The sequence below is a fragment of the Punica granatum genome, chromosome 1 (genome assembly GCF_007655135.1).
Source record: "Punica granatum isolate Tunisia-2019 chromosome 1, ASM765513v2, whole genome shotgun sequence".
Classification (NCBI taxonomy): Eukaryota; Viridiplantae; Streptophyta; class Magnoliopsida; order Myrtales; family Lythraceae; genus Punica; species Punica granatum.
Window position 1 is genome coordinate 51,889,501 of NC_045127.1, and position 27,336 is coordinate 51,916,836.

The 27,336-nt window shown below is 39.1% G+C and overlaps 4 protein-coding genes across 4 annotated transcripts; all 4 read right to left on the reverse strand.

Moving 5' to 3' along the window:
* Positions 1-4,386: 4,386 nt before the first annotated feature.
* On the reverse strand, positions 4,387-5,181 carry LOC116207581 (pentatricopeptide repeat-containing protein At5g14770, mitochondrial-like). Its single transcript, XM_031540593.1, has one exon. The coding sequence runs from the start codon at positions 5,179-5,181 to the stop codon at positions 4,387-4,389; it is 795 nt and encodes a 264-aa protein (XP_031396453.1).
* Positions 5,182-5,290: 109 nt separating this feature from the next.
* LOC116207590 (pentatricopeptide repeat-containing protein At4g20740-like) lies at positions 5,291-6,346 on the reverse strand. The gene is made up of 2 exons (XM_031540605.1): positions 6,022-6,346; positions 5,291-5,817 (listed from the first exon to the last, which is right to left on the reverse strand). The coding sequence occupies exons 1-2, from the start codon at positions 6,344-6,346 to the stop codon at positions 5,291-5,293; spliced, it is 852 nt and encodes a 283-aa protein (XP_031396465.1).
* A 12,688-nt stretch (positions 6,347-19,034) lies between these two features.
* On the reverse strand, positions 19,035-21,218 carry LOC116207596 (pentatricopeptide repeat-containing protein At5g46100-like). Its single transcript, XM_031540618.1, has one exon. It carries the CDS (start codon positions 21,216-21,218, stop codon positions 19,035-19,037), a length of 2,184 nt encoding a protein of 727 aa, XP_031396478.1.
* Positions 21,219-22,030: 812 nt separating this feature from the next.
* On the reverse strand, positions 22,031-25,791 carry LOC116193105. The gene is made up of 3 exons (XM_031521875.1): positions 25,221-25,791; positions 23,387-24,803; positions 22,031-23,292 (listed from the first exon to the last, which is right to left on the reverse strand). Exons 1-3 carry the CDS (start codon positions 25,492-25,494, stop codon positions 23,073-23,075), a joined length of 1,911 nt encoding a protein of 636 aa, XP_031377735.1. The 5' UTR covers positions 25,495-25,791; the 3' UTR covers positions 22,031-23,072.
* Positions 25,792-27,336: the final 1,545 nt, after the last annotated feature.

Sequence of the window (27,336 nt, forward strand, 5' to 3'; positions counted from 1 at the left end):
GTCTTTCTTTTTCTCTGACGATAATAAACCTCGTGGATTTTTTTGTTTTCTCCAATATTCCTTGATTTGGTTTCTAGAAGTTGCTCAATGACATAAGTTATTTTGCTTCCTGATGAGGAGCTTTGTTTTTAATCGCCTTCGATGAGAGGTCTTTGTTGTAATTGTCTCTTGAAAGGTCTTTTCTCGTAATTGCTCCTGATGGGAGGTCTTTTCATGTAATTGCCCTCCGGGGGTCTTTGATTGCTTTATAGAAGGTCTTTTCTTATAATTGCCCTCTAGGGGTCTTTGATTGCCTCCTGGAAGGTCTTTATCGTAATTGCCTTATAGGAGGTCTTTTCTTCTGATAGCCTCCGGTGGGACGTCTTTTCTTGCAATTGCCCCCTGGGATGTCTTTGATTGCCTCTTGGATGGTCTTTATTGTAATTGCCTCTTAGGAGGTCTTTTCTTGTAATTGCTCCGTGGAGAATCTTTATGGTAACTGCCACCTGAGAGGTCATTTCTTGTAATTGCCTCCGCTGGGAGGTCTGTCTTCAATGGAAGGTCGTCTTTGCTCTTTTTTTTTTTTTTTTCCCTCCATTGAGAGGTGTTTACTTTCCTGGTGATGAGAGAAACATCTGTTGAATTTTGGGACAGTCGACCAGCATCCGTGCAATAACTCTTGTGTGCAACTGCTTCATTGTGTCTTCTTTACTAAGAGCTTCTCGACAAACCTTCAACAAATCATTAAAGCATAGAATACAGCTTCATCTATCATCAAGAATAACACATAGATATGCAATAGAGAATATCCATAATACCCATGGTCGAAATCACCAAGAGAATATGTGCTCAATTTCATATTTACTGACAAGAGATGTTCACATTATACAGAACAAAGACCTGATTTAGCAACATGTTGGTTGGATGAACAGGTCAAATTGCAAGCAGCCATACAAATCCTTCCACTTCAATTTTTAATTAATTTTAAGAAATAATGGAATCAAATATATCCTATCTGGCATCGGCCTTAATCAACTTAATTTTGATCTGTCATATAATCCAGTGAGATCAATACAAACAGAGACCCTCAATCATTTTCCATCTATCTGAATTTGGTGTGCTTTGGAATGTGAATCGGGCTGATTCCTAATAAAGGATCATATTGGCAATCTAGTTTATGTCTGAATATATATCTTCGTACCTAAAATAACATGTGACGGTAACTGAAATTATATTTACTCACTTCATTTATATTATCAACAATATTTCTAATTCTTAGGAGAAATTGGAATTGGAATGAATGCACCTATTAGAAAAGAAGATCGCGAGAGTCGTGTCGCATCAGGAGAATCCATGCGCAATGCAATGAGCCAGCGAGGCTTTCTTTGACAAGCATATCACTTCATAACAACATCACGTCCTCTTCTCTGCAAGAGACGGAATGAAACACATTCCTCGGGCTCCTTCTTGTTCTCCTCGTTCTCCTCCTTCCTCTTTCTCTCTGCAGTATACATCAAGCGAAAATCTAAACAGTTGAATCACTGATCCGGGCTCCTTTCTGAATCACCGAATTGAAGTTGACATGCATGCATATGTAAACACATTCATGAATCGAGTATGTAAATTGCTGAGATGTATTTCTTAATTCTCTATGGGAACCCATGGCAGCTCGACGTCCGTCCTTTTTACCAAGTAATTTCAGTCTTTGCTGAGGGTCTTCTCCCTTGGTGCCCCTTCGCTTAATTATTTGATGCAAGACCCTCATACTGTTGAGGTGCCAAGCCATTCGATGTGGACACGCCCCGCTTGCCATCAATGTTCTCGAACGTTGCTATTTCCAACGTCTTGTTTGCAGGCAGGTATTGCTGGCGTCAGGGGTCAAGCCAGAATTTTTATTCAGAGGGGGGCAAACTGATACTTTTGGGGTAAAATTTCAAAAATTTAAAGTTCAGAGGGGGGCAAAATACAAATTTTACATAGAAAAATTCATACTTTTAGGGTAAAATTGAAAAAAAATAAAAGTTCAGGGGGGCAATTGCCCCCCTGCTGACACACTGGCTTCGCCCCTGGCTGGCGTTGTCTGGTTAACCCGTTTTTAGAGCCAACGTCTCAACACTGGAAGAGATTTACCTCTTAGTGGACTGATCCGACTCGACTGAATTAGTGAAGCCCAATTGGAATTCCGGATACTAGGGTTCACACAAAAAAAAAAAAGAAAAAGATGTTGAGGGACGGCTGATAGAAGTGAAATTCAACTCCACTGACTGAGAGAATCGTAGCCTTTCGCAAAGTGTTCCCACTAACAGCGGCAATGATGTTGTTTTGGAAGAGGGGTGCGTAAACGATCTTCTATGCTTCGCTTTATATGTGCATGCTCACTTGAATTGCTCGTGATGAAGGCGTTTTCCTTCCCTGCAAGTAACACGTAAAGGAATCCATCTTTTTATTTTATTTATTTACAAATGGAAACATGATTAAAACGTGCAGGTCTATTGGCTATATCGACTTATATTATCAAGATCAACGTCTATTATCTAAGTCGAGTAATAATAAATCTTCTAGCTAGTAATATTATTATTTTTTATTATTTTTTATTTTTTAGTTTATGCTCTTGCTAAGCGGTGTCAATATACTAACAAGAACATGAAAACAGGGCTTAAGGAATTGTTCCGCTAACAAGAACAAGAACAAGAACAATGATTTCAATTACGAATAGAGAATTAATTTGAACTAGCTCGATTAACATAAAATTCTGACGGCATAAACAACACAAATAAAAAGAGTTAGGCGAATAAGTACAATAAATAAGATAAAACCTATATATATGATATCAATCTCCCTTGGTCTATATAATCAATCGAACATTAATTTGGAGACAGAAGATTAATCCAAGGTATAGATTAACTAAACATGCTTCTTCGAATGGCCATTTCCATGAAAGTTGCGCTCTTTATGGTGATAGTGTTGTTCTTTTGTGTTGTTAATGATAGCCCGATCATCATCAAGTGCTACGCCAAGCCGAATACGGGTGTAGTGCACAAAATCTGCAATGCCGAAACATTGTCGGGGATGCCCTCTCTGCAGGCCAGCGATGTGCTCCACCATTTAGTCACTGATACACCATATCATGGTTATGACTACTATTACGACAATTCTCAATGGTCTTCAACGACCATCTACGGGCACGCTGCATGCAATGGACGGCTCTCGCACAGTGAGTGTTACGATTGCTTAGTTCAAGCTTCGAATGAAATCTCCACAAACTGTCCCGTGCTAACTATAGGATTTCAAGCTGAGCTTGTGGATTGTAGATTAAGGTATGAACTCTATCCATTTCAAGATACATGATTAATTGATACATCAACGAATCTATCTATCTATCTTATCGTATATATGGATTGGTTCTCTTTGTGCAAAGTCGTTATAATGTGTTTGAATATAATGTATCAGCAGATCCTTGAATGCAATATGCAACGTGTCATGGACTTGGTAGATGTCCCTGTAAATCTTATGGAAAATTTTTTTAAAAAAAATCATTTCTCCTAAGTAAAATTGCACCTGTATAATCATCTAGAAAAATCAGATCTGTGTAAAATAAAATAGAAACTAAAAGACATGTTTGTTTCCCAAGTCATCACTCTAATAAATAAATAATGTTTTTTTAGCTGTAATCACCATTAATCTGGTTAGTTGATTACGAGTGGCGATGATTGTTATATCACACCTAAGAAAGATCCTCAATTTCTGAGAAAATTTTAACATCCCTTTCTGGAGATCACTTGGCCAATCATAATCGTCGGATCTACACCGACTCCATCTTCCATTTCCGATTTCATTGGTCTTCTAAGCTTAGCTAATAATCTAAGAGAATCCTAATTAATTAACATAGTAAGTAACAGCAGGAGTAAAAGGGCACATGACAGAAAAGCAAGAAATGCTGCTAGCAGTAAAGGAAAAGCATCACACGTTCAATTATCAGATGAATCTTTTTTGCTCTTCCCTTGCGCGAGCTGGATAGGATGTAACTATAACATGTATTGTTTTCAAGTATACGAATCGGCGATCCAAAAGATAGAGAGTTCGACCATGACCTTAAGAAATAAATCTTCATCTCCAGTGATCAAAAAATTGCAGTAGATTATCTAAACATCAGCATCGTCCTGAAGGTAACTATGCATTGGCCATTTTTATGTTATATTCTCCCCAAGCCGTCAGAGAGTATGCTGCTTATGTTGTCTTCAGCTACAGAGTTATCTGATACCGGTTTTCTTGGATTAGTTTCCTGAATAGAAGTAGGCCCAATGAACAGTCCATGGGTCGTAACATCGGGGACCCAACCCTTCTCCAACATCAGATCCAGCAAGTCCTGCGCCCTGCTCTTGTCACCCTCTTTCCACAGACCATTTATCAGTACATGTCTGAGTTCAGAACTTCATGTGTAGAGAGAAGTTCAACGATTGAACAAGAAATCTTGTGTAACTGAGAATGACCGGCAAATATGGAGAGTAAGTCAAGCAAGGATTCTGATTCAGGGATCATTCCCTCAGTGACCATCAGGTTGAAAAGTAAAACCGCTTCCTTTGCTTGACTCAATGAACTCATGGCACCCCTTATGAGGATGGCGTAAGCTTCTCTACTAATCCCAAATCCTCTTACCACCATCTGCGCCAGCACGATAAACTGATATTTAGGCTTCTCAGATAGACCATCTAACATGACGGTGTATGTTTCATCACTAAAAGAAACACCGCACTCTGCTGCCAATGTCAGCATCTTCCTTGCTTCATGAATGCCCCTTGTGTCAAAAATAGCCTTCATGAGCATATTGAACGAGCAAGATTCGAGGGGATGTTTCTTCACAGACATATAACGGAACACTTCTGCAGCCTCAAGAGTCCTCCCGATTGCACAGAGGCTTTTTATTAGCTCGGAGTGAGACAGTGGATCCAATAGCCAGCAGCTCGCACATACCCGGTCAAACAGCTTTATGGCATCATCATGTAACCCCAATTTACTGTAACCAAGAATGAGAGCTGAGTGCGTGGAAGAATCAGGAACTAGTGAAGCCACAACCATTTTTCCAAGAACTTGCAATGCTTGTTTGAGCTTAAAGTGCCCACAGAGCCATCTGATCAGAATATTCCAGGAATCACAGTCAACAATATCCCTTTCACACGTCTGCTCGAGCAGCTCTTTTGCCATAGAAATATTCACCGGCAGTGCAGCAACCGGAAAGCAATGCATTGTGTGGAGAAGTTGCAAGAACCTGTTTATCTTCCAACAGGTTTAGTGCCTCGGGTACTTTCCCCAACTAGCAAAGTCCAATAACCATATCCTCAAATACATCCTCCGAAGGCACTACACCACAATCAATCATCTCTTCGAGAAGGTTATTTGCATCATCCAGTAGAAAGTTGGCACACAAATGATGAATTAAAATCTTGTAAACTGATGGATCCGGCACTAGTTTAGAAGCCCTCATCGTTTTAAACAACCGCATTCCCTCCCCCAGTTTATCTTCCTTGCACAACAATGTAATAACACAAGTGTAAAAACTCGGATCCATCTCCATCCTAAGTTCAACCATATCCGGCAATATCACAACCACCTCATCAATTCGGCCCTTCTTGAAAAGATTCTTAATTAGTACTTCAAAAGTCCTACTATTCGGAGCAAACCCTTTCTTGTTAATTCTCCTGTACTGATCCAAAGCAGAATCAATCCACCCCGCCTCGATAAGAGCCTCCAGCAAATAATTCAGAGTATCAATACTCGGCGCTCTTCCTGCTTTCACCATCTCCTTGTACACAAATATAACATCCTTCAACTCCCCTTTTTCTGCCACGAGGGCACCCAATAAAGCAATGAACAACTCAGCACTCGGCCTAAAACACCTGCAGTCATACTCGCGAGCACCCGAATTGCCGCATTCGTCCTACCATGCTCAAGGAACTTCTCGACCAATGACATTAGTATCTTCAGCTCCGGGGCATCGATCTTTGATAATATTCTGGCAGAACCCCTCCATTTCTTTAACATTACCGGCCAAATCCAACTTCAAGACCATCCCACAGTAAGTCCCAGCAGTGTGTTGGAACCTTTTCTGGAGGGCAGCCCATTTGAAAATCCTCACCAAAGATTCAATGTTCCCGGTGCTACCAAGAACCCGGATCAGATTGTCAGGGACGAGCTTACCTCTCAAGAATTTAATGTTGGACTCGTAGTCAGAGCTGTTGGTTGAACTGTGACGGGTTTCTTGAGGAATTTCGACATCGACCGGGCATGGGATTGAGGAAAGGCGGGCGAATAGATTGACCCGGCGATGGATGTTCTTTGGGGATGCTAAAGGTGAGAGCTTTACGGCCATTGGAGGAGCTCATGAGGAAGGGATTAGAATTAAATTACCGGGAGACAGTGGGAGGAGAAAGGCTTGAACACTGACCTGAGAGCAGGAATTCATGAAAGGAACACTGGGGGAAGGAAAACCATGCGAGATGAGCATAGAGTACGAGGTCCCTGCAGCTGATGAATCAGGGAGACACTTCGAAGATTTCTGTTCTGTGTGTCTTTTCCTTTTCTTTTTCTTTTTTTTGTGGAAAACAGAAACAAACCCTTAATATTTCAATTAACGGTAATCCGTCATCCCAGCACGAATCGTTAGCCCGATACTTACGTAGCTTATGACGTGTCAACACTTACCCAACAAGACTCATCATGATAGGTTGAGTGGAATTCACATAAATATATCTTAATAAAAAAATTCTAGAAAATAAGAAAATATAAAAGTAGTAAACAAATTTAAGTAAAAAAGTGAAGTTTTCTTGCAAAAAAATTAAGTAAATCTCTTTAAAATCTGTGCGAATAATTTCAAAATTTGTGTATCTAGCTTACTTCGAACTTTATATAATGTACTTCGAAATTTGTGAAGTTTACATTTTTTTTGTTAGTATTTTTTTTAGACAAAACAACGGGCTTGGTCCAAAGAAAAATAAAAACTAACAAATACAAAAACGGGGTATGAAGACCCATATAATATCACTGAATAACAATGCTTCTCGATAAGTCCGTGAATGTTGATAGATGTGAGTATCCAATGATAAGTGCAATGAGCTTCCCGCCAACTAATCATCACAAGAAGTAACTTCTGATAAGGGTGGACTACCCAATGATTCTTTGTCAGTAATTTACAACCATTCAAATTTTTTTTCTCAGTTACATAAAGGAGGCTTATGATCTTAATACAAGAACATAAAAAGTGAAATAAAAGGCACGGAAATTCGATCAGCAATGATCGAACACGAGGCCTCTTGATTCCGAATCGACGACCTGTGCTAGTGCACTAAACCCCACTCCTCAAAATTGTAATTGTTGAGTTTCGAATCTTAGCCTCTTTCATAGTTCATATTTACCTTACCTCTCCATAGTGGTGGCATAAATGAGACAAGACTATTCGCGATCTGTTCTGGCTCGGCTCGCTCCTATTAAGCTCGAGCTCGAGCTCGCCAGTTAAATGAGCCGAGCCGAGCTTAATAGTATTCGGCTCACAAAGCTCGCCAGCCTAAACGAGCTACTACTACTACTACTACTACTACTACTACTACTACTACTACTACTACTACTACTACTATTATTATTATTATTATTATTATTGATTTTAATCCTTTAATTATTGAAACTAGTTTCTTCACGGTGTCAAATGTAGTATTTTAATTGAACTCCATGTGATTTGAATTTGAGTGCTATCAAGTTGTAATTGGTATGTTTGAATTATATTTTACATGCCATTGTTGTTTTGTAATTTAGTTTATAATCTTTTTTTTCTCGAGCCTAAACGAGTCCGAACTCAAGCCTAAGCCTGAGCCAAGCCCGAGCTCGAGCCTGACTTTTCTACTGAACTTAGTCCACTGGCCGAGCTTAAACAAGCTGAGCCCAAGCTTTTGATTTGTCTAATGAGCCAAGCTCAAGCTCGGGCTTTCAGGCTCGATCAAGCTCAAGCCCAAGCTTGAGCCTAGGAAAAGTTTGACAAGCCCAAAATTGAACCTTTTATGCTCGGGATCGGCTCGGCTCATTTATGCCCCCACCTTTCCATCATGATTGTATGTTACAACTAATATAAAGTGATTGTACCATAAACTTTCCGGACTCAATGGGAAGTACAACGGGAGATACTTTTCTCATACATGCATACATATATAATAATGGCAGATCTCAGAAGCAAGTGAAACTTTGTTTTATTTAAGGTTTATTTATTTTGAAATCGGTCCTGCCATATATGTGCGTACGCGCTAATCAGGTTCCATTTCTTTGTTAACGAAAGATGGAATTAAAGGCGTGTAACTAAAAGTGAATATGTGAAAGGATAATTGGAGCAAGAAATCCACGTTGGGGTTCGCAATCGTGCGACATTGACTATTGAGAGCCTTAAACGGAAAAAAAAAATTAAAATTAAAATTTTTTTCTCCTCTAGTTGTGAAATAATTAAGATTTTCATAACAATTGTAATAGAAACAACAAATCCAATTACAGTCTTAGGCCCGTTAATGATGAGCCAATGCTGTATCAACCCCATATAAATTAGGCCCAATTCTGGGAGAGATGGCAGTTTTGTGATAGCACTCATCCCCCACCCGATCCGTGAGCCATTTTTGGATTGCAAGGATGGAATTTCAATAGATCATCTTGGATGTTAAGACTGCACAAATTGGACCCAACCCGCAGAAATACATATGTAAACAGAAATTAAGATATACATAATGAATTTTAATCTCTTCGGCCGTCGTATCCTTCGTTGACTTTCTCTGTCGTGCTCTGACCTTATGTGTTTGTATTGTGTTAATGTGGTTGCTGGACCTGCAGGAAGTTACAGACAAATTTCATGGCTCATCGTAAGGACTGATGTTTGGCCTTGAATCTCACTTCCTGGTTGGATGAAATGCAATTATGAACTCGTGAGTGTCGTCACGGATATATCTGCTTATTTTACAAACTTTAGGTCAGTTGAACAAGTTGAGCATGTAAAATGCCCGCACTATGGTGGAAGATTGATGCCTGTCTGATATCGAGGCAAGTAAACATCGGTTTTCAGCGAGGGAAGCCGTGAAGGATAACACCCATATTCGCCCCGACCAAATGCTCATTCCATCCGTAGAGACAAGGCCCATAAGTTAGATCTGCAATCTAATCCTGCTGCATATCCAAATTATAAATGGCTCAAAATCAATTGAAATCACTGAAATGACTCACCCGTCACCTAATCAATAAATGGTATGAGGGTTTTCAACTTGATTTAACTTGATTATAAAGTAGACTCACAAGTTTATCACAAGGAAATGAAAATCTAAATAAAGGAATACAAATAGTTCCACTGATGAAAATTTGAATTTAGAACTTCTTGGTTCTCATCAGGCGAAAATGTGTATCATTGCATTACACCTCATTCCTCGATTGAGTAGCATAAGCTAAAGGAGCAAAACATGACATGAACATAGCAAATCTTATCCTAGTAACTCCCATGTTGAAGTACATGGATGACTTTTCAGTTATCACATCCCCGGCATGCTCAAGGTGTACGTGGTCACGGACATCAATCATGTTTAGCATATGTTGGCGCATCGATTCCTCTCCTCAGAGCATCTACTTCACATGGATGGTTGAAATCGAAAAACCAATATGGATCACTCAAATGGAAGAACGGGGAGCTCAGCTAAGTGCCTTTTTCCCAGCACTTTGGAGTAGGCCTAGTGGTACGAATGAAAGTAGGCAGAAACCATCAATCCATCAGGACTTTGGTCGATTACAGTGCCTGGGGGTATCCAATTCTACTGAATCTTGAAGCACAAATAATTGTGCTGTACGAATAATTTCTTTTATTATTATTATTATTATTATTATTATTTCCTGGAATAGGTACGAGAATTTCTGTCGAGGTTTGACCAAGATTCCTCTTGTGTAGGGAGTCCTAGGTAAATCTTTACGACCCCAACACGATTGGTGGGCTGGCTTGAATTCAACATTTTATGTGGGATGTCCACCTACAAACAGGACATGCAACATCAACTTGATCGATCGATCTCAGACCCGCCAGGAACCATCAATTTGATCTGAACGCTTTCCCACTAATCCGAAAAAGCAGTGAAAGGGAGCGATTATGCTCGACTTTGGCAGTGGTACGTTCCCATGTTATATGATGACTAACTTTTAAGTTTGTTCCTTGTTGGCCAGGGGATTTTTAGGATATCCCAAAGTAACCGAGACTATGATTTCAAAGAACATTCGGCTTATGTCTATCGGACCAGTGGTTGTCCATCCACGACGTGGCAGAGAAAGCTAATTCTGCGGAGCTTTTGTCACCTATGAGGTACTTTAAAGATGTTATTATGTCCTCTTCGATCGAAAAAAAATAGATGTTTCCAATGAGTAACCGTGAAACCGCACTTGGATGGAAACAGAGCTTAATTAATTAATCCGAATCATTATTCAAATTATTCTGGTTGTAGATAGTGGCCCAAAATATTTGTTATGTAGATAACCGTAGAGAATGTACTTATGACATCAAACTTGTATAAGATCAGGACCATCGATTCTGTTGAGTGATGGCTCGAAGGAAGACCGATACACAGAATGCAAAGAATTTGTGCACCTAAACTCTTTTGGATATTTAGACTTGCTACGGCTTAGTCTGGTCAGACCCGAAAAATTAAATCTTAAAATTCTATTCAAAGAAGGTATCTTTGAAATCAAAGAATTGGGCAACACGTTTAGCTTTGCATGGTGCAGATTGCAACTTGGCGAACATCGGAAATAAACAATCGTCATTATATGCGATCTTGATGAAATTCACGTGCTGCCTACGGATCGAGGAGTGAGTGGCAAAACAGAGGAGGATCGGGGGAACGTTATAATTTAAGGATAAAACTGTCAAATAGCAATTATTTAGAAAAATGCATGGCAAGCTACATATATAAGGAACTTATAAACTTGCACATGCATAAACTAAATTAATGTCTTTATTTTCGATATTTGCAATCCACAAATATAACTAATTATCCCTTGTACACAGAAATTTGCCACATACAGAAGATAGAAACAAAGTTTAAATTTAATTTAGAATACTATGCATCATCTTTTCATCATTATTCATGAACTCGCTGAAACTTGTGATTAGTCATTGCCTCTCGTGGTGCTTGGCTTCGGATTTCCACTTCTCGTGGCGCTTGGCAATTTCGGCAGGAGCTTTCCGGTCGATCCCGGGATCAGCAAAGTACCTGCCCTTGTCGTGTTCACTGACCATTCGCAGGCTCATTGTGTCGTCAGGGATCTGCGAATCGTCCCGGGAATGGGAGCTGCGCCCGCATAAAGAGGTTGTAGGAGCCGATGAAGAGGACTTCTTGCTTGAGTTGCCACCCATGGCTGGAGAATTAATGAATTAAATTTGGAAAAATAATATGGAAAAGAAATTAAATTAAGAAGACAAGAGAAGAGAGCTAAGCCAAATGCTTTTCCTTTTTGGGGAGGAGATGGTTTAACTCTCTTGGGTTTTAATGGAGTGAGCACGAGCTCTGTATTTATATGACAGTGGAATTATGGGGAACAAATAAAGACAGTCAAGTCAAAGTCAATCATCTCACGACACAATCTATTAAATTACGTGTGATTTTCAAAGTTCCATTTATCTATTTATTTCTGGTTTACAGTTGATTATTAATCCCCTCTAAAAGTTGCGAACGGCTTTTGGACTCGCACACAAAGACATAACCGCGCCACTCTTTTCGGTTCTTCGACAGACACAAAGAGAGAGATAGACATTGTACGATGAATTTTTTGAAGAATTTTTACTTACATTGTTAGTAAATTATATGAATTTCAAAAAAAAAAATCACTTCAATTTTTAATCAAATATTTAAGCACACTATACCATTATTTTTTATAATTGCGCCATAGAATTCCTCCTCTCTCTTAAAAACATAATAATCTAGTAAATGTTTTTAATCAACCAACATTTTTACCATGTAATTTCAGTCTTTGCTGAGGGTCTTCTCCCTTGGTGCCCCTTCGCTTAATTATTTGATGCAAGAACCTCATACTGTTGAGGTGCCTAGCCATTCGATGTGGACACGCCCTGCCTGCCATCAATGCTCTCAAACGTTGCTATTTCCAATGTCTTGCTTGCAGGTAGGTGTTGCCGACGTTGTTCGGTTAACCCGTTTTTAGAGCCAACGTCTCAACGCTGGGAGAGTTTTACCTCTTAGTGGACCGACCCAGCTCAACTGAATTAGTCGGGCCCAATTGAAATTCCGGATACTAGGATTCACACAAAAAAAAAAAAAGGATGTTGAGGGACGGCTGATATAAGTGAAATTAAACTCCACTGGCTGATGGAATTGTAGCCTTTCGCAAAAGGTTCCCATTAACAGCGGCAATGATGTTGTTTCGGAAGAGGGGTGCGTAAACGATTTTCTATGCTTCGCTTTATATGTTTGTTCTTCTCTTTATATAACATCTTACATAATTGTTCCATTTATAACGGCCGCTCCTTTTTTGGGCTTCTTCTCAATTTGGGCTTTATTGGGTCTTAACGGGTTCTCATGATTACGGGTCCCTATTATCTGAACCATATCGGTGGGAATGGAGTATTAAAGGTTACTCACATTGTAACAAATGCGAATAAATTACTTATGAATGGCAAAAGGTTTATAAAGTGTAACACTTTGAGGTAAAAAGAAAAAATTGTAACAATTTGGTGCACAAAGTTTTTAAAATATTTCACTTAAGCTTAGTTCGTCATCCCCGGCCCGAATTGTCAGCCTGATGTTTATGTGGCTTATGGCGTGTCAACACTTACCCAATGTGACTCGTCATGATAGGTCGAGTGGGACCCACATAAATATATCTTAATAAAAAATTCTACAAAATAAGAAAATATAAAAATAATAAACAAATTCAAAAAAGACAATGGGAGACAAAAAGGTGCAGGGGGCTCGATTCTGGCCATCACCCCTCGATTGGGGTTGTCGGTGGCCCAAGATGGCGTGGACGACCCCAATCGGAGGTTGGTGGTTATGATCAAGGCCCCACTCGTCGGAATAGAAAAAAATCCCCAAATTAAAGACAGTGGAATGCCCTTAATCGAAACATTTTTGAAGTTTTTTCACCAAATTGTTACATTTTTTCTTTTTGCCCTAAAGTTTTACACTTTAGAAACTTTTTGCCCTCCCGGAGTAATTTACCCCGACAATTGCTTCTCTTGCAGTTTGAACTTGTGTTTTCCTCCTAGGGTTGGGATTGCTTACCATTTCGATCAACAACTTATTGGTAAAATTGCGGGAGACATTGCTCTCTCAATTCGGGAGAGATTGAGCATTAAAAGTTATTTTCCTCTCCAAAAGTGCATTTCCTGAAACATATACTTATGTTCTCCTCCTTGTGAAGATTGAAACTGCTCGCCATTTAACTAATAATTTGTTGAATACTGTGTTTATATTTTTATATATGTTTATGCAATTTTCTTAAATTATTGATATTGTGATAACTTTTAAGTATATAGAGTCAAGTTTATCTTCACGCCCTAATTTCCGTGCACTGCAGGGTTAATACGTAGTGACTAGTGTGATTTATTGGTAGGAAATGGAAGAATTTGGGCGGTGGTACTTTGACATGAGTTTATATATATATATATATATATATATACACACACTAGCGAATAATCCACGGCATGTGGGTTCAAAAAAATTTTCGATCAACTTTTGTATTAGTTTATGTAATAATGGATAGAGGGTATAACTGAAAATAATAATAAAACTATTTTATGTATAAAAATTATGAACTCCCAATTGTTAATTTATGATTTAGATATGTAAAATTGTACTAATTAATATGTCATATGGCATAGCAGATAATATTTCTCTAGCTGAACTTTATTTGAATTTTTAATATTTTTGGTTCATAAAGCATAATCACCATATAGCAGATCGTAAGTTGCCTCGGAAATTTTATATGATGGATTTTAGTTATAGTCACATATTCGAAATTCATTAAGAGTATCTCCTCGTCATGATCAAGTCAATGTCTCAAGCAAGAATTAGTCTAATCAACAAAGGCTAGTTAAATTGGTGGTCAGTTGAAATATTTTTTTAAATAAAAACGTATTGCCAAAGTTGGTTATTTTAAGTGATTCAATACTTTTATCCTTTAAGTAAAGTTTCAGTTTGAGTCTTAAAAATTCAACGTTAGAAAAGTTTTACCCCTTAGTGGGTTGATCGAGCCTCGAGTTTGGATTACTCGAGTGCAGTTAGACTCTGAACAACAAGTGATACAAACTGGAAAAAAAAATCTTTAGTTAATTTAAACAATGTTATTTTTAAAAAAAAAATAGCATTTGGCAGGTCTCCACAGGTGGAAATACGCCCACAATTCGCTGTGGGAAAGGAATGTTGTGGTACAAAGATTATATTAATATTTCCAATGAGAAATTCATGATCGAAATAATAGGGGGTTAATTTTAAGTGGATGAACTATACTTGCAATGTCAAAGTTCGATATTCATTAGGATTATATCGTGGTTATGACCAAATAAAATCTCAAATATGAATTAGTGTCAGTCAATATGATCTCGTATCTTGTGTTTCACAGAAAAATTTGGGACATTTTTAGTGTCAAAATATAAAGGAACTGTTTAAATTGGTGACCAATTCACATATAGAATTTTTATAATTAAAATAAACAATTACAAAAAGTTTTGGAAATTTAAAAAAAAAAAAGAAAAAAAAGTTGGTGGTGGTCCCATACGGACCAGTAATCACATCTAGGTTAATATTCTCTTAGCTAATTTAAGAACATAAGAGCACTGAATTTTTTTTTTTTTAATAAGGGAGGAAAATAGATCTAGTATAATGAAAGAAAATAAAGCTATATAATGAGGTATGTAAGTCTCATTGGTGAAAATTGAATCCACAACCTCTTGATTCCATGCAACGTCTTGTGTCACTGAGCTTGTTTTATAAACTCAATTAAATGCTGAAATTAATTTTTCAGCACTTCATCAGGTTAAGCCTATTCTATAAATGCAATTTAAATAACTTAATTTATTAAGTTAAGTAAAAAAGTACTATGAAAAATTAAGTCAAATTTTTTTACTTTTTTCTTGACTAAACGCGCTAAGCTGGAGGCATTTTTCTTGTATTTGCAGTGGTGCCTCTGAAGTTTTTTGGATTTTCAATTTGGCCCATTTTTCGATTTACCTCAGAAGGGGAGAGACAGCTATTACAAGAAGGGGCAGGGGTGGCCCCGATCTCGACCACCACTACTCAGGGGTCAAGCCTCGTTCTGCACTTCGATTTGAAGAGAGAGATAGGGCTCTACCTCCGATTCTCAAGCGGTGATGGCCCCGATCCCGGCCACCATGGCCTGCACGAGGTCGTCAATGACCAATGACGTCGCCGACGACCTCAATTAGAGCGGTCGTAGCGGGAACCGGGGCCACCATTGCCCCTTCCCCTTCTCCTTCTCAGATCTCAACTTCATCATCTTTTTATTTTTAAATTTTTGAAAAAAAATTAATTATTTTGTTTGGTAACAAAGTATAATTTAATTTAACTTAACTTAACTTTTTTTTTCAATTCAACAACACGATCATTACTTTTTTATCTTTTTCTTCAAATTCTCTTTCATATTTTTTATTATCTATTTTTTAAATTAATTTTTTAATACTAAATTTTCTCAACTATTCAATATTTTTTCTCAATTTCAATACTTTTTCATCAATTTAACAACACAATCATTACTTTTTTATCTTCTTCTTATTCTCTCACATACTTTTTCCAACTACTTTTGTCTTTATCTCTTTAAATCAAATTAAATCAAATTGAATCAAACTTAACTTTGTTACCAAAGACAATGTTAATTGGGGCAAAAGTTGAAAGAAAGAAAATGTTGTGGCCATTATGTTACTAAGATCTAATAATGTGAGCACTTATTTTACCAAACAAAATCAACTTAATTGAATAAGCACTTATTTAATTCAACACTTAATTTTTAGCACTTAAAATTAAGTTGAAACAAACAGACAAGTGCTTAAAAGTTAAGGGTGTGTTTGGTTCGACTTAATTAGATAAGTACTTAAAAGTTAGATTCAAGTTAGTTATAAGGGAGAGTGGATGGAAGAAATAGAGAAAGATGAGAGATGAGAGTCTAAACTACTTAATCATTATTTATAAAACCACTTAACGAAATAAGTAGAAAAATTTTGACTTAATAATATAAGTTATTTTTCACTTACTGATGTTCTTTTTTCCTTACAAAACTTTTGTTATCCTTATCATTCATTTCCACCTCCTATACATTTCATCTCTTAACTAATTAAGTGCTTAGTTTATTAAACACCACCTAAGGCTCTTCCTTAGCGAGTGATGATTTTACTTGTATTTGTTTACAATTTAATGAAATAAGTGCTTGAAATGTTTTACATGAGAAAAAAAATAGGAGAGAGAGAGAAGGATGAGAGATAATATCTAATTTACTTAATTATTATAAGCCAAAAATCAATTAATGGATATAAGCAAAAAAAAATTAATTTGAACTTAGTGAAATAAGTCATTTTTCATTTGTTGGTGCTACATTCCCCTCATACAACATCATTTCTATCCTTATCATTACTCTCCTAATCCTATATATTTCTTTCATTAACTAATTCAAATGCTTTAAAGCATTTAATGGAGGTGCGGCTCATAAAGACCCAGCGTAGCAAAAGCTCGAGGGCCTCGGGTCACGAGGGTCAGCGGAGGACTCTAATAAGGTCATGAGCATGATAAGCCCCGGGACTATTTCAATATATGATATGATATAAATATACGATGTGGGATATTCCGAGAATGTCTGAATAAATTAGTTATTGGATATTATTATATTGATTTACTATATATATATATATATATATATAAATAAAGAGGAACGCAGTTCAATTATATTATTACATATATTATTATTCCCAGTATATGCTGTCACATAAGGCTCAATATAATATTGACTCGCGTGTGTGTTTCAAAGGGAATTCGGGCTACAATCTGGGTCCCCGATGTTAGATGTTACTACTACTACTATTATTATTATTATTATTATTTAGTTTATCCTCTTGCTAAGCGGTGTCAATATACTAGCAAGAACATGAAAACAAGGCTTAAGGAATTGTTCGGCTAACCCGAACAAGAACAATGATTTCAATTACGAATAGAGAATTAATTTGAACTAGATCGATTAACATAAAATTCTGAGAGCATAAATAAAACAAATAAAAAGAGTTAGACGAATAAGTACAATAAATAAGATAAAACCTATGTATATATGATATCAGTATCCCTTGGTCTATATAATCAATGGAACATTTAGTTTGGAGACAGAAGATTAATCCAAGGTATAGGTACCTTCCTGACGAGCACGCAATAATTAACTAAGCAATGGCCATTTCCATGAAAGTTGCGCCCTTTATGGTGATAGTGTTGTTCTTTTGTGTTGTTAATGATAGCCTGATCATCATCAAGTGCTACGCCCAGCCGAATAAGGCTTTGGTGCACAAAATCTGCAATGGCGAAACATTGTCGAGGAAGGCCTCTCTGCAGGCCAGTGATGTGCTCCACCATTTAGTCATTGATACATTAGATAATGGTTACAACTACTACTACGACAATTTTGATTGGTCAAATAAAATCTACGGGCACGCTGCATGCAATGGACAGCTCTTGCACTTTCAGTGTTACGATTGCTTATTTCAAGCTTCGAATGAAAGATCCACAAACTGTCCCGAGCAAACTAAAGGATTTCAAGTTGAGCTTGTGGATTGTAGAATAAGGTATGAAATCTATCCGTTTTCAGATCCATGGATAATTGATACAACAACGAATCTATCTATCTATCTATCTTATCGTTTATATGGATCGGTTCTCTTTGAGCAAAGTCGTTATAATGTGTTTGAATATAATGTATCAGCGGATCGATCATCGGTAAAATCTAAAGTATGGAATGGAAAGGGGCCGGTTTTGCTTCGTTTATTGGTTTGATTCCTTTCCAATTGATTATACACTACTAATCGCGGCGCATAATAATTTTTTTTTTTATCATCCCTTGGGTAATATAATATGTCGATTCCGAGCATAATTAATCGTTTACATCGTTCATGGAAAAGAAATTCTTCGAGGCCATTGTACCGGGCTATGCTAAAAATTGCGCCAGTATTATAATTGATCTCGTTCATTAATCAATAATTCATCAAATTAGCAAAGCCAAGTACATACATATTGGTAATACTTCCTTGAATGCAATATGCAACGTGTCATGGACTTGGTAGATATCCCTGTAAATCTTGTGGAAAAAAATAAAAAATCATTTCTCCTAAGTAAAATTGCACCTTTATAATTGATCTAGAAAAGTCAGATCTATGTAAAATATAATAGAAACTAAAAGACATATTTGTTTCCCAAGTCATCACTCTAATAAATATATGATTAATTGATTTTTTTTTTTAAGCTGTAGTCACCATTCATCAGATTAGTTGATTGCGAGTGGCGATGATTGTTATATCGGACCTAAGAAAGATCCTCAATTTCTGAGAAAATTTTTAACATCCCTTTCCGGAGATCACTTGGTCAATCATAATCGTCGGATCAACACCGACTCCATCTGCCAATTGTTGATTTGAAGAGAGCGGGACGGGAGAAGTTTTCTGATTTCATTGGTATTCTAAGTTTAGCTAATAATCAACATAGTAAGTAACAGCAGGAGTGAAAGGGCAAATGACAGAAAAGTAAGAAATGCTACTAGCAGTAAAGGAAAAGCATCACACATTCAATTATCAGATGAATCTTTTTTGCTCTTCCCTTGCCCGAGCTGGATCGGATGTAACTATAACATGTATTGTTTTCAAGTATACGAATCGGCGATCCAAAAGATAGAGAGTTCGACCGCGACCTTAAGAAATAAATCTTCGTCTCCAGTGATCAAAAAATTGCAGCAGATTATCTAAACATCAGCATCGTCATGAAGGTAACTAGGCATTGGTCATTTCTATGTTATATTCTCCCCAAGCCGTCAGAGAGTATGCTGCTTATGTTGTCTTCAGCTACAGAGTTATCTGATACCGGTTTTCTCGGATTAGTTTCCTGAATAGAAGTAGGCCCAATGAACAGTCCATGGGTCGTAACATCAGGGACCCAACCCTTCTCCAACATCAGATCCAGCAAGTCACGCGCCTTGCTCTTGTCACCCTCTTTCCACAGACCATTTATCAGCAAACTGTACATGTCTGAGTTCAGAACTCCATGTGTAGAGAGAAGTTTATCGATTGAACAAGAAATCTTGTGTAACTGAGAACGACCGGCAAATATGGAGAGTAAGTCAAGCAAGGATTCTGATTCAGGGATCATTTCCTCGGCGACCATCAGGTTAAAAAGTAAAGCCGCTTCATTTGCTCGACTCAATGAACTCGCGGCACCCCTTATGAGGATGGCGTAAGCTTCTCTACTAATCCCAAATCCTCTTACCACCATCTGTGCCAGCACGATTAGCTGATATTTAGGCTTCTCAGACAGACCATCTAACATGATGGTGTATGTTTCATCACTAAAAGAAACACCGCACTCTGCTGCCAATGTCAGCATCTCCCTTGCTTCATGAATGCCCCTTGTGTCAAAAACAGCCTTCATGAGCATATTGAACGAGCAAGATTCGAGGGGATGTTTCTTCACGGACATATAACGGAACACTTCTGCAGCTTCAAGAGTCCTCCCGATTTCACAGAGGCTTTTTATTAGCTCGGAGTGAGACAGTGGATCCAATACCCAGCACCTCGCACATACTCGCTCAAACAGCTTTATGGCATCATCATGTAACCCCAATTTACTGTAACCAAGAATGAGAGCTGAGTGCGTGGAAGAATCAGGAATTAGTGAAGCCACAACCATTTTTCCGAGAACTTGCAATGCTTGTTTGAGCTTAAAGTGCCCACAGAGCCATCTGATCAGAATATTCCAGGAATCACAGTCAACAATATCCCTTTCACACATCTGCTCGAGCAGCTCTTTTGCCAAGAAATATTCACCAGCAGTGCAGCAACCGGAAAGCAATGCATTGTGTGGAGAAGTTGCAAGAACCTGTTTATCTTCCAACAGGTTTAGTGCCTCGGGTTCTTTCCCCAACTTGCAAAGTCCAATAACCATATCCACAAATACATCCTCCGAAGGCACTACACCACTATCAATCATCTCTTCGAGAAGGTTATTCGCATCATCCAGTAGAAAGTTGGCACACAAATGATGAATTAAAATCTTGTAAACTGATGGATCTGGCACTAGTTTAGAAGCCCTCATTGTTTTAAACAACCGCATTCCCTCCTCCATCTTATTTTCCTTGCACAACAATGTAATAACACAAGAATAAAAACTCGGATCCATCTCCATCCTAAGTTCAACCATATCTGGCAATATCACAACCGCCTCATCAATGCGGCCCTTCTTGAAAAGATTCTTAATTAGTACTTCAAAAGTCCTACTATTTGGAGCACACCCTTTCTTGTTAATTCTCCTGTACTGATCCAAAGCAGAATCAATCCACCCCGCCTCGATAAGAGCCTCCAGCAAATAATTCAGAGTATCAATACTCGGCGTTCTTCCTGCTTTCACCATCTCCTTGTACACAAATATAACATCCTTCAACTCTCCTTTTTCTGCCACAAGGGCACCCAATAAAGCATTGAACAACTCAGCACTCGGCTTAAAACCCTCTGCAGTCATACTCGCAAGCACCCGAATCGCCGCATTCATCCTACCATGCTCAAGGAACTTCTCGACCAATGAAACAAGAGCATCTTCAGCACCAGGGCATCGATCTTTGATCATATTCTGGCAGAATCCCTCCATTTCTTTAACATTACCGGCCAAACCCAACTTCAAGATCATCACACAGTAAGTCCCAGCAGTGTGTTGAAACCTTTCCTGGACGGCAGCCCATTTGAAAATCCTCACCAAAGATTCAATGTCCCCGGTGCTACCAAGAACCCGGATCAGATTGTCAGGGACGAGCTTACCTCTCGAGGATTTTATGTTGGACTCGTAGTCAGAGCCGGTGGGTGAACTGTGACGGGTTTGTTGAGGACTTTCGACATCGACCGGGCATGGGATTGAGGAAAGGCGGGCAAATAGATTGACCCAGGGATGGATTTTCTTTGGGGATGCTAAAGGTGAGAGCTTTACGGCCATTGGAGGAGCTCATGAGGAAGGGATTAAAATTAAATTAGCGGGAGACAGAGGGAGGAGAAAGGCTTTGAACACTGACCTGAGAGCAGGAATTCATGAAAGGAACATTGCGGGAAGGAAAACCATGCGAGATGAGCATAGAATACGAGGTCTCTGCAGCTGATGAATCAGGGAGACGCTTCGACGATTTCTGTTCTGTGTGTCTTTTCCTTTTTTTTTTTTCTTTCTTTCTTTCTTTCTTTCTTTCTTGTTTTTTTTTGTGGAAAACACAAACCCACCCTTGAAAAACACCAATAATCAACAAACCCAACTTAAAATGTAATTCAAAAAAAAAAAAAAAAGCAAGACTCATACAATGTCAATTCACCAGAGTACATGATCAAATGCTCAACGTTTAGCTAATAATGGTCTATAGCAATTCTTTCGTGTTTTGTCGACCTACGATAAAGGATTGCGGCGATCGAAAGAAGAGACGAGTTTTTTCATATATGCCGTGATAGACAGTGGGTGACGAGGGGAAGCGAAGAGTGCGGGCTCAGCCGAGTTCGTCTTATAATATAACCACCACCGGAAAAATCATAGATTTTGGATGTTCCTTCTTAATGTACTGCCTAACCCCAACACAATGAGCTTGGGTCTTCATTTGCGTTGTTTAGGCCATAAGAGAGTCCAGATAAGTTCAATAGCAATGACAGATCCAAGTCAAGGATCCCACCCCGATTAGGAAATTCAAACTGAGATCAAATTCATGCTCTCGTCCATACAACATCAAATTCGTGCTCCATCCATATACGCAAGATAGACCAGTCGATAGCTTAGAAAGTAACTATGTAAATCATGATATAGCTACAAAGCATGACACAAACCGATTATAGTGGTACATCATTGACGAAAGTAGTCTACTGATTCAACATCCACAGCCATAACTGAGCCCACAAAATCTACAAATATCACAATACAACCACCTTCGCCGGAAATTTGACAAATATCACAATATAACAGCCTTCACAAGATTAGTTAAGAGCACAGAGAAGCCTCCACACTGCATACAAATAACAAGCAACCAAACTTTGGAACTTTGCTTGGTACCAAATGCACAATGCTCCCTCTCATCGCTCACTTCTCGTGTAGTTTGTTTGTAGAACCCTAGGGAATGGAAATAGACCAACAGTGATTTGGATTGGCAGCTCTCTTTGATCTTTATAATTACCAGAGAACCATGAGATGATAATACACAGCAAACAATCAGCAGTTTACTAGATGTAAATCCTTCAATATCCGTATTCTCTCTTCATTGCTGCATTCGATGGCCCTGTTTTGACGGTCTTCACCTTTGCTACAATGAGTGAGCCTCGCATCTAAGAGCGTCGATCCAATGCTTAGTAAATTGGATAGCTTCAGAAGGTTCATTCTCAACTCCGGCAAACAATTAACCCATGCTTTCACTCCAGCAAGCAACTCCCAATGGAGTTTGGCATGTGCCATCATCCATGGCCTTTGGAGATGACAACAGCAAAACATAGATCCCCAGAGCAGTGGCAAACTGAGGGCATAGGCTGTTGAGGCTGCTTAAGTGCACAAACTACTCTATCAGTTCTCTCCCATAAAATCACCCGCCGTCAATCAGAAACAACATGATAAGTTACCTGCAAATGAGTTCTATTACATTGATTGGACTCCCAGCTCTCCCTGCATGCAAACCACATTGCAAGGAGAACCTCCTGAGATGATGGCAGAGGTCGGATTTAGTTAGTATAAAATTATGCGGCATAAATTTAAAGGGGCAACTCCTTTGGAAATTTTGTCCAAGTGGCAAGGGGGCTATCACCCATCAACAGCTTCATACTACCAATGTCCTCAGAGCTTGCCCTCTTCCCATGAAGAGCCATCATCATCACTTTTTACTGATGAAACGGTGCTATTTGTATCTGGAAGAGTAATTTTAATCGGTTGCCATCCTGATTGATGAGGCGCTATCCATTTCCTTACGGTGATTAACAGGTTTAAAATCTGGAGTACGTCACCCAGAGCAAAATCTTTCAAGCACATTTGCTTCATAATCATACCTGCTTCATACCTAGACGATTAGAAAGAAGGCAAGTTAAGCAAAATATTAGATCAGCAAAAAATCACAAGCAGCTTTTCTGTGGGCTAATCCCAACAAAACTGACCTGCACCGAGAAGACATTATTGCAGATTTTCCTTCAGAGGATGCTAAGAATTTTTGTATCTCCGCCCATGTTTTCTTGGGATAATGGCTTGGATTACCCCCTAGTGGATTCACACACTTCCACAGCTTCATATTTTTACCAACGTAAAACTGCACAGAACCACTTAAGTTCTGCTTCACTATCATTTGCTGTTTGATGCCACTCTCTAGGGCCTCTTTTACATCAGTGTTCCAATGTTTGGGATCTCCACATTGAATACAGTCCACTATATTTGCTTCAGTTGGCATAATCTTCTCATTCTTTAGGGTGTCCAAGGCGAGTAAGATAACTCCTATAAGACCTTGGACATACCCCGAAGGTTTTGGGTGTCCTGGAGTCCCCCAAATACCATTTGGAGGAACATCGGAAGTATCCATGCCAGAGGACATAGCAGCTCGATCTGGACCATTATGGTATCTTTTGTTCGATCCATCATGGTTGGTCTGCATTATGTTGTGGTTCATACCTCCATTTTGTAACCCTTTGTTCCGGCGCTTCGTAGTCTCACTAGCAGATGTCTGCTTTGGGTTTGAACTTTGCTGCTGAAAGTTGGGAGGGCTTTGAACTCTGCTAGCATGAGCACCAACGTTCAACCTGCTAATATCAGGGGGTCCTTGAGAAAAGTTGGCCCTATCGGGCCTAGGTGGCACTAGAGGAGAGGCACCGAAGTGATTGTTCGGTGGATACATGTTCCCCTGATTAAACGGAGGTTGCGCAGCAAAGTTATTGGGCCTTACTCGCCGTGTATGATGAGTTTGATAGTTGCCTTGAATGTTACCATTGTTCCTAAAAGGATCATTAGCAGCGTTAGGTGGTCCACCAGAGGGAACGCCGGCAATATATGGACCTTGTTGATATGAGTTCAAACTGTTTTGATCTCCATGAATCCCAAATGGTGGAGGTGGGCCCATGGGTCTCACGGCAGGACGAACCGGATTTTTTCTCCCTTCATGCATGCTAGGGTCAATACCCCTCCCAGGATTGAAGTTCTGATTTCCTGAATGAAAATGGGGGCTTTCAGCAACGAAATCCCCTAAGTGATATGTTTGGGATACACTAGAAACAGGAACCTGTAATGTCTCAGAGCTAGAAATATGACTGATGCCACCGAGGTGCTGCGATTCAGAACTCGACAAGGGTGATCCCCCAGCCGAGAGACTGGTCCAGAGCCATACGCTCTTTGCAGCTGCAATTAACGGTGCAGATGCTTTCTGTGGCTGTGCTAGAAGAATGTTATATCGTCTCATGCGCAACTGATGAAGTGCATTGGAGAAGTCCCGGTCTCCAGAAATCAACAAATAATTAGCAGGTGCCGGATTGTCCACGGCCCAGAATAACATGTCCACCAGAATCTTCTTGTCGCTTGCATCCTTAACACCTGCAAATACATCATGCTGTCATCAAACTGGTCGTACAGCACTCATTTCAGACATCAGCCGACAAGTTGGAGTAGATCTGCTAATGGAGAAGCACAGCAGCATCTCGCAGAAATAACAATCCTCGGAGAAATCAGCTCATGCAGATCCGCCGAGGACATTCAATTTTCATTAGATGGAGCGCAAAATCAAAACTCTACACAAAACAGATCAACATCACGCCATACTTTTTGCGGGTACACACTTCATCCACAAGGGAAGACCCATGTACGACAAACTCGTAGAAATCGATAACCCGTCAAAGCCAACCAAAGAGAAAGGGCTTGCAAGATCCATTTCTTTTTTCTTTTTTCCCCAAAAAACCCACATGGGGGGGCCATCCAACCGAACCGATTATCAATCTGACCAAAAGCTATTACCTGCAGGGACGTGATTAAGAGCGATTCCGGTACTAGAGAGAGCTTGCTGGATAGAGGAAGGAATACGGGTGGTATCTCCATAGGCCGAGATCGATACCGGGCCACTGTAATTGAGCTTGGCGAGGGCGGAGCTTATGTTCTGGGCAATCGCGTGAGCATCGCACCCTTTGGGGACCTGACAGTTCTCGATGTCCCACCACACCGACGTCTTCGCCTTGACGTACTGCGCCTCGGCCGCGCCGCCACCACCGTCGCCGTCCCCTCCTCCGCCCATTATTGACTGGATCCTGATGCGAAACGAGACGATCAAAGACGAAGGGTGCGTGGGTTTGTATATATTGTATGTACAGGGACAGAGAGAGAGAGAGAGAGAGAGAGGTAGGTGCTAAACGAGGAGGAGGACTGAGATGGGAGAATGGAGTTGACTGGTTAAATGGGGAGTAGAGTAGGGTTTGATGGGAAGACGATGAGGACAAAGTTCATGGTTAGATTTGGATTCAGCGGAGGGCGTGAGCGTTGGGGCAGAGGGACAAGACCGAAGCGAGAGGCGCCATTGACTTTCCCTTTTCCTTCAGTAGCGGTTGTGAATTTTTTTTTTCCTTTTGTGAAGAATATCATTTTATTGATCAAATCAATTTTACATTTTACGGCCGGCCTGTGAATTATTATATGTATAGTGGTTGTGAGTCTTGTTCTTTTGACAGTTATGTCCAAATTTATTGTCTCTCTCATCATCAGTTCTCATTTTCTTTTCAAATTTTCATTTCAATTTTCAAGCATGTACGATGAAATTTTCCATGAGTTCTTGGATCTATGTAGGTCGATGTACAAAGTATGAAGAGTTATGGAGCTACGGGGTATCTTTTCCGGTGTCCATCTAAAAGTATTTAAAAATCTAAATAGATCCCGACTAATTCAGTTTCAGAGTCCGGTCCATTTATCAATTATGAATTTTCTCTATTGATCTATTTACAATGTTTGAACCAATACTTTTTTTTCTGCTAACTAGGGGTATCTGATTTTACCTGACTAGTCTCTTGGGTCTTATGAACTCCCTACAACGCACAAAACAAGTAAATTGAGCCATTGGCCTTGTAGGTGGCTACAAAGAGTTTCGAATATGGGATGTATCGACTACTTATGCTAAACCCCCCTAAAGTTTTCCGACATCTAGAAAATTTATGTATAATTTTTCAACTTTTGAAAAAATTCTTTATACTCGCTCCTAACGTTAAAAAATTATATGATCATTGACCCTTTTAAGAATCTCGCATTCCCTTAAGTCAAATCTTGGGTCCGTCCCTGGTAATAAGCATGACCACATCTTACATCCGTTTAAGCCATCAACTTTTTTCCAAGAAAATACCAAGTAATTATATAATTAAGAGATTGTTTAGTTTAGACCTCATAAATATTAACTTAATTATTTGACGAGGGTCGGTGCCAGCATACGCCTCAGTCGGTGGTGCGCGGGGATTCCTATCGCCGCCTGCCGCACGGCCGGACAGTGGAGAAGGACATTTAATGTACGCCCGGTTCACGTCAGCCCACACGCAAGGATGTATGTGGGTCCCAGTGGCCATGTGCCTGTCGGCCTACTTGAGCCGGGGACAGAAACATAAAGGCTCAGGGAAGTTAACTTCTTTGACAAGTTGATCGGGGCTCCTAGAAGAATATTACTTTAATTAATAAATAAGTAGCTTCTTTTTCTTTTCTGGCCAAATATTTTATTTTATTGTGACAGCTAAATTCATTTTTTTCTTTTTGGATAATGGAACCACCACTTAGGGAAAGTTTATATTTTATATTTGAGCTTCACGGCCAGAATTATATATATGCACGCGAGCTCGCTCCAAGTGTGAGTTTACACTGATATTTTGAATGATAAAATCATACATTAAAAAGCATAAATAAATAATATAAAGTGCTAAGATGTATATATTCGAAATGAATCCATGTTGGGAAAATTCCTCCTATATGGATGAGAGAAAGCCCGTGGATTCGGGATGTCCATATTAGCCCATAATAGAGATTATGAAAAATATTATTTGATTTTATTTGAATCCAAATCAGAGGTTGAGAAAACTTGATTTGGTAGCGTATTCCTTAAATTAAT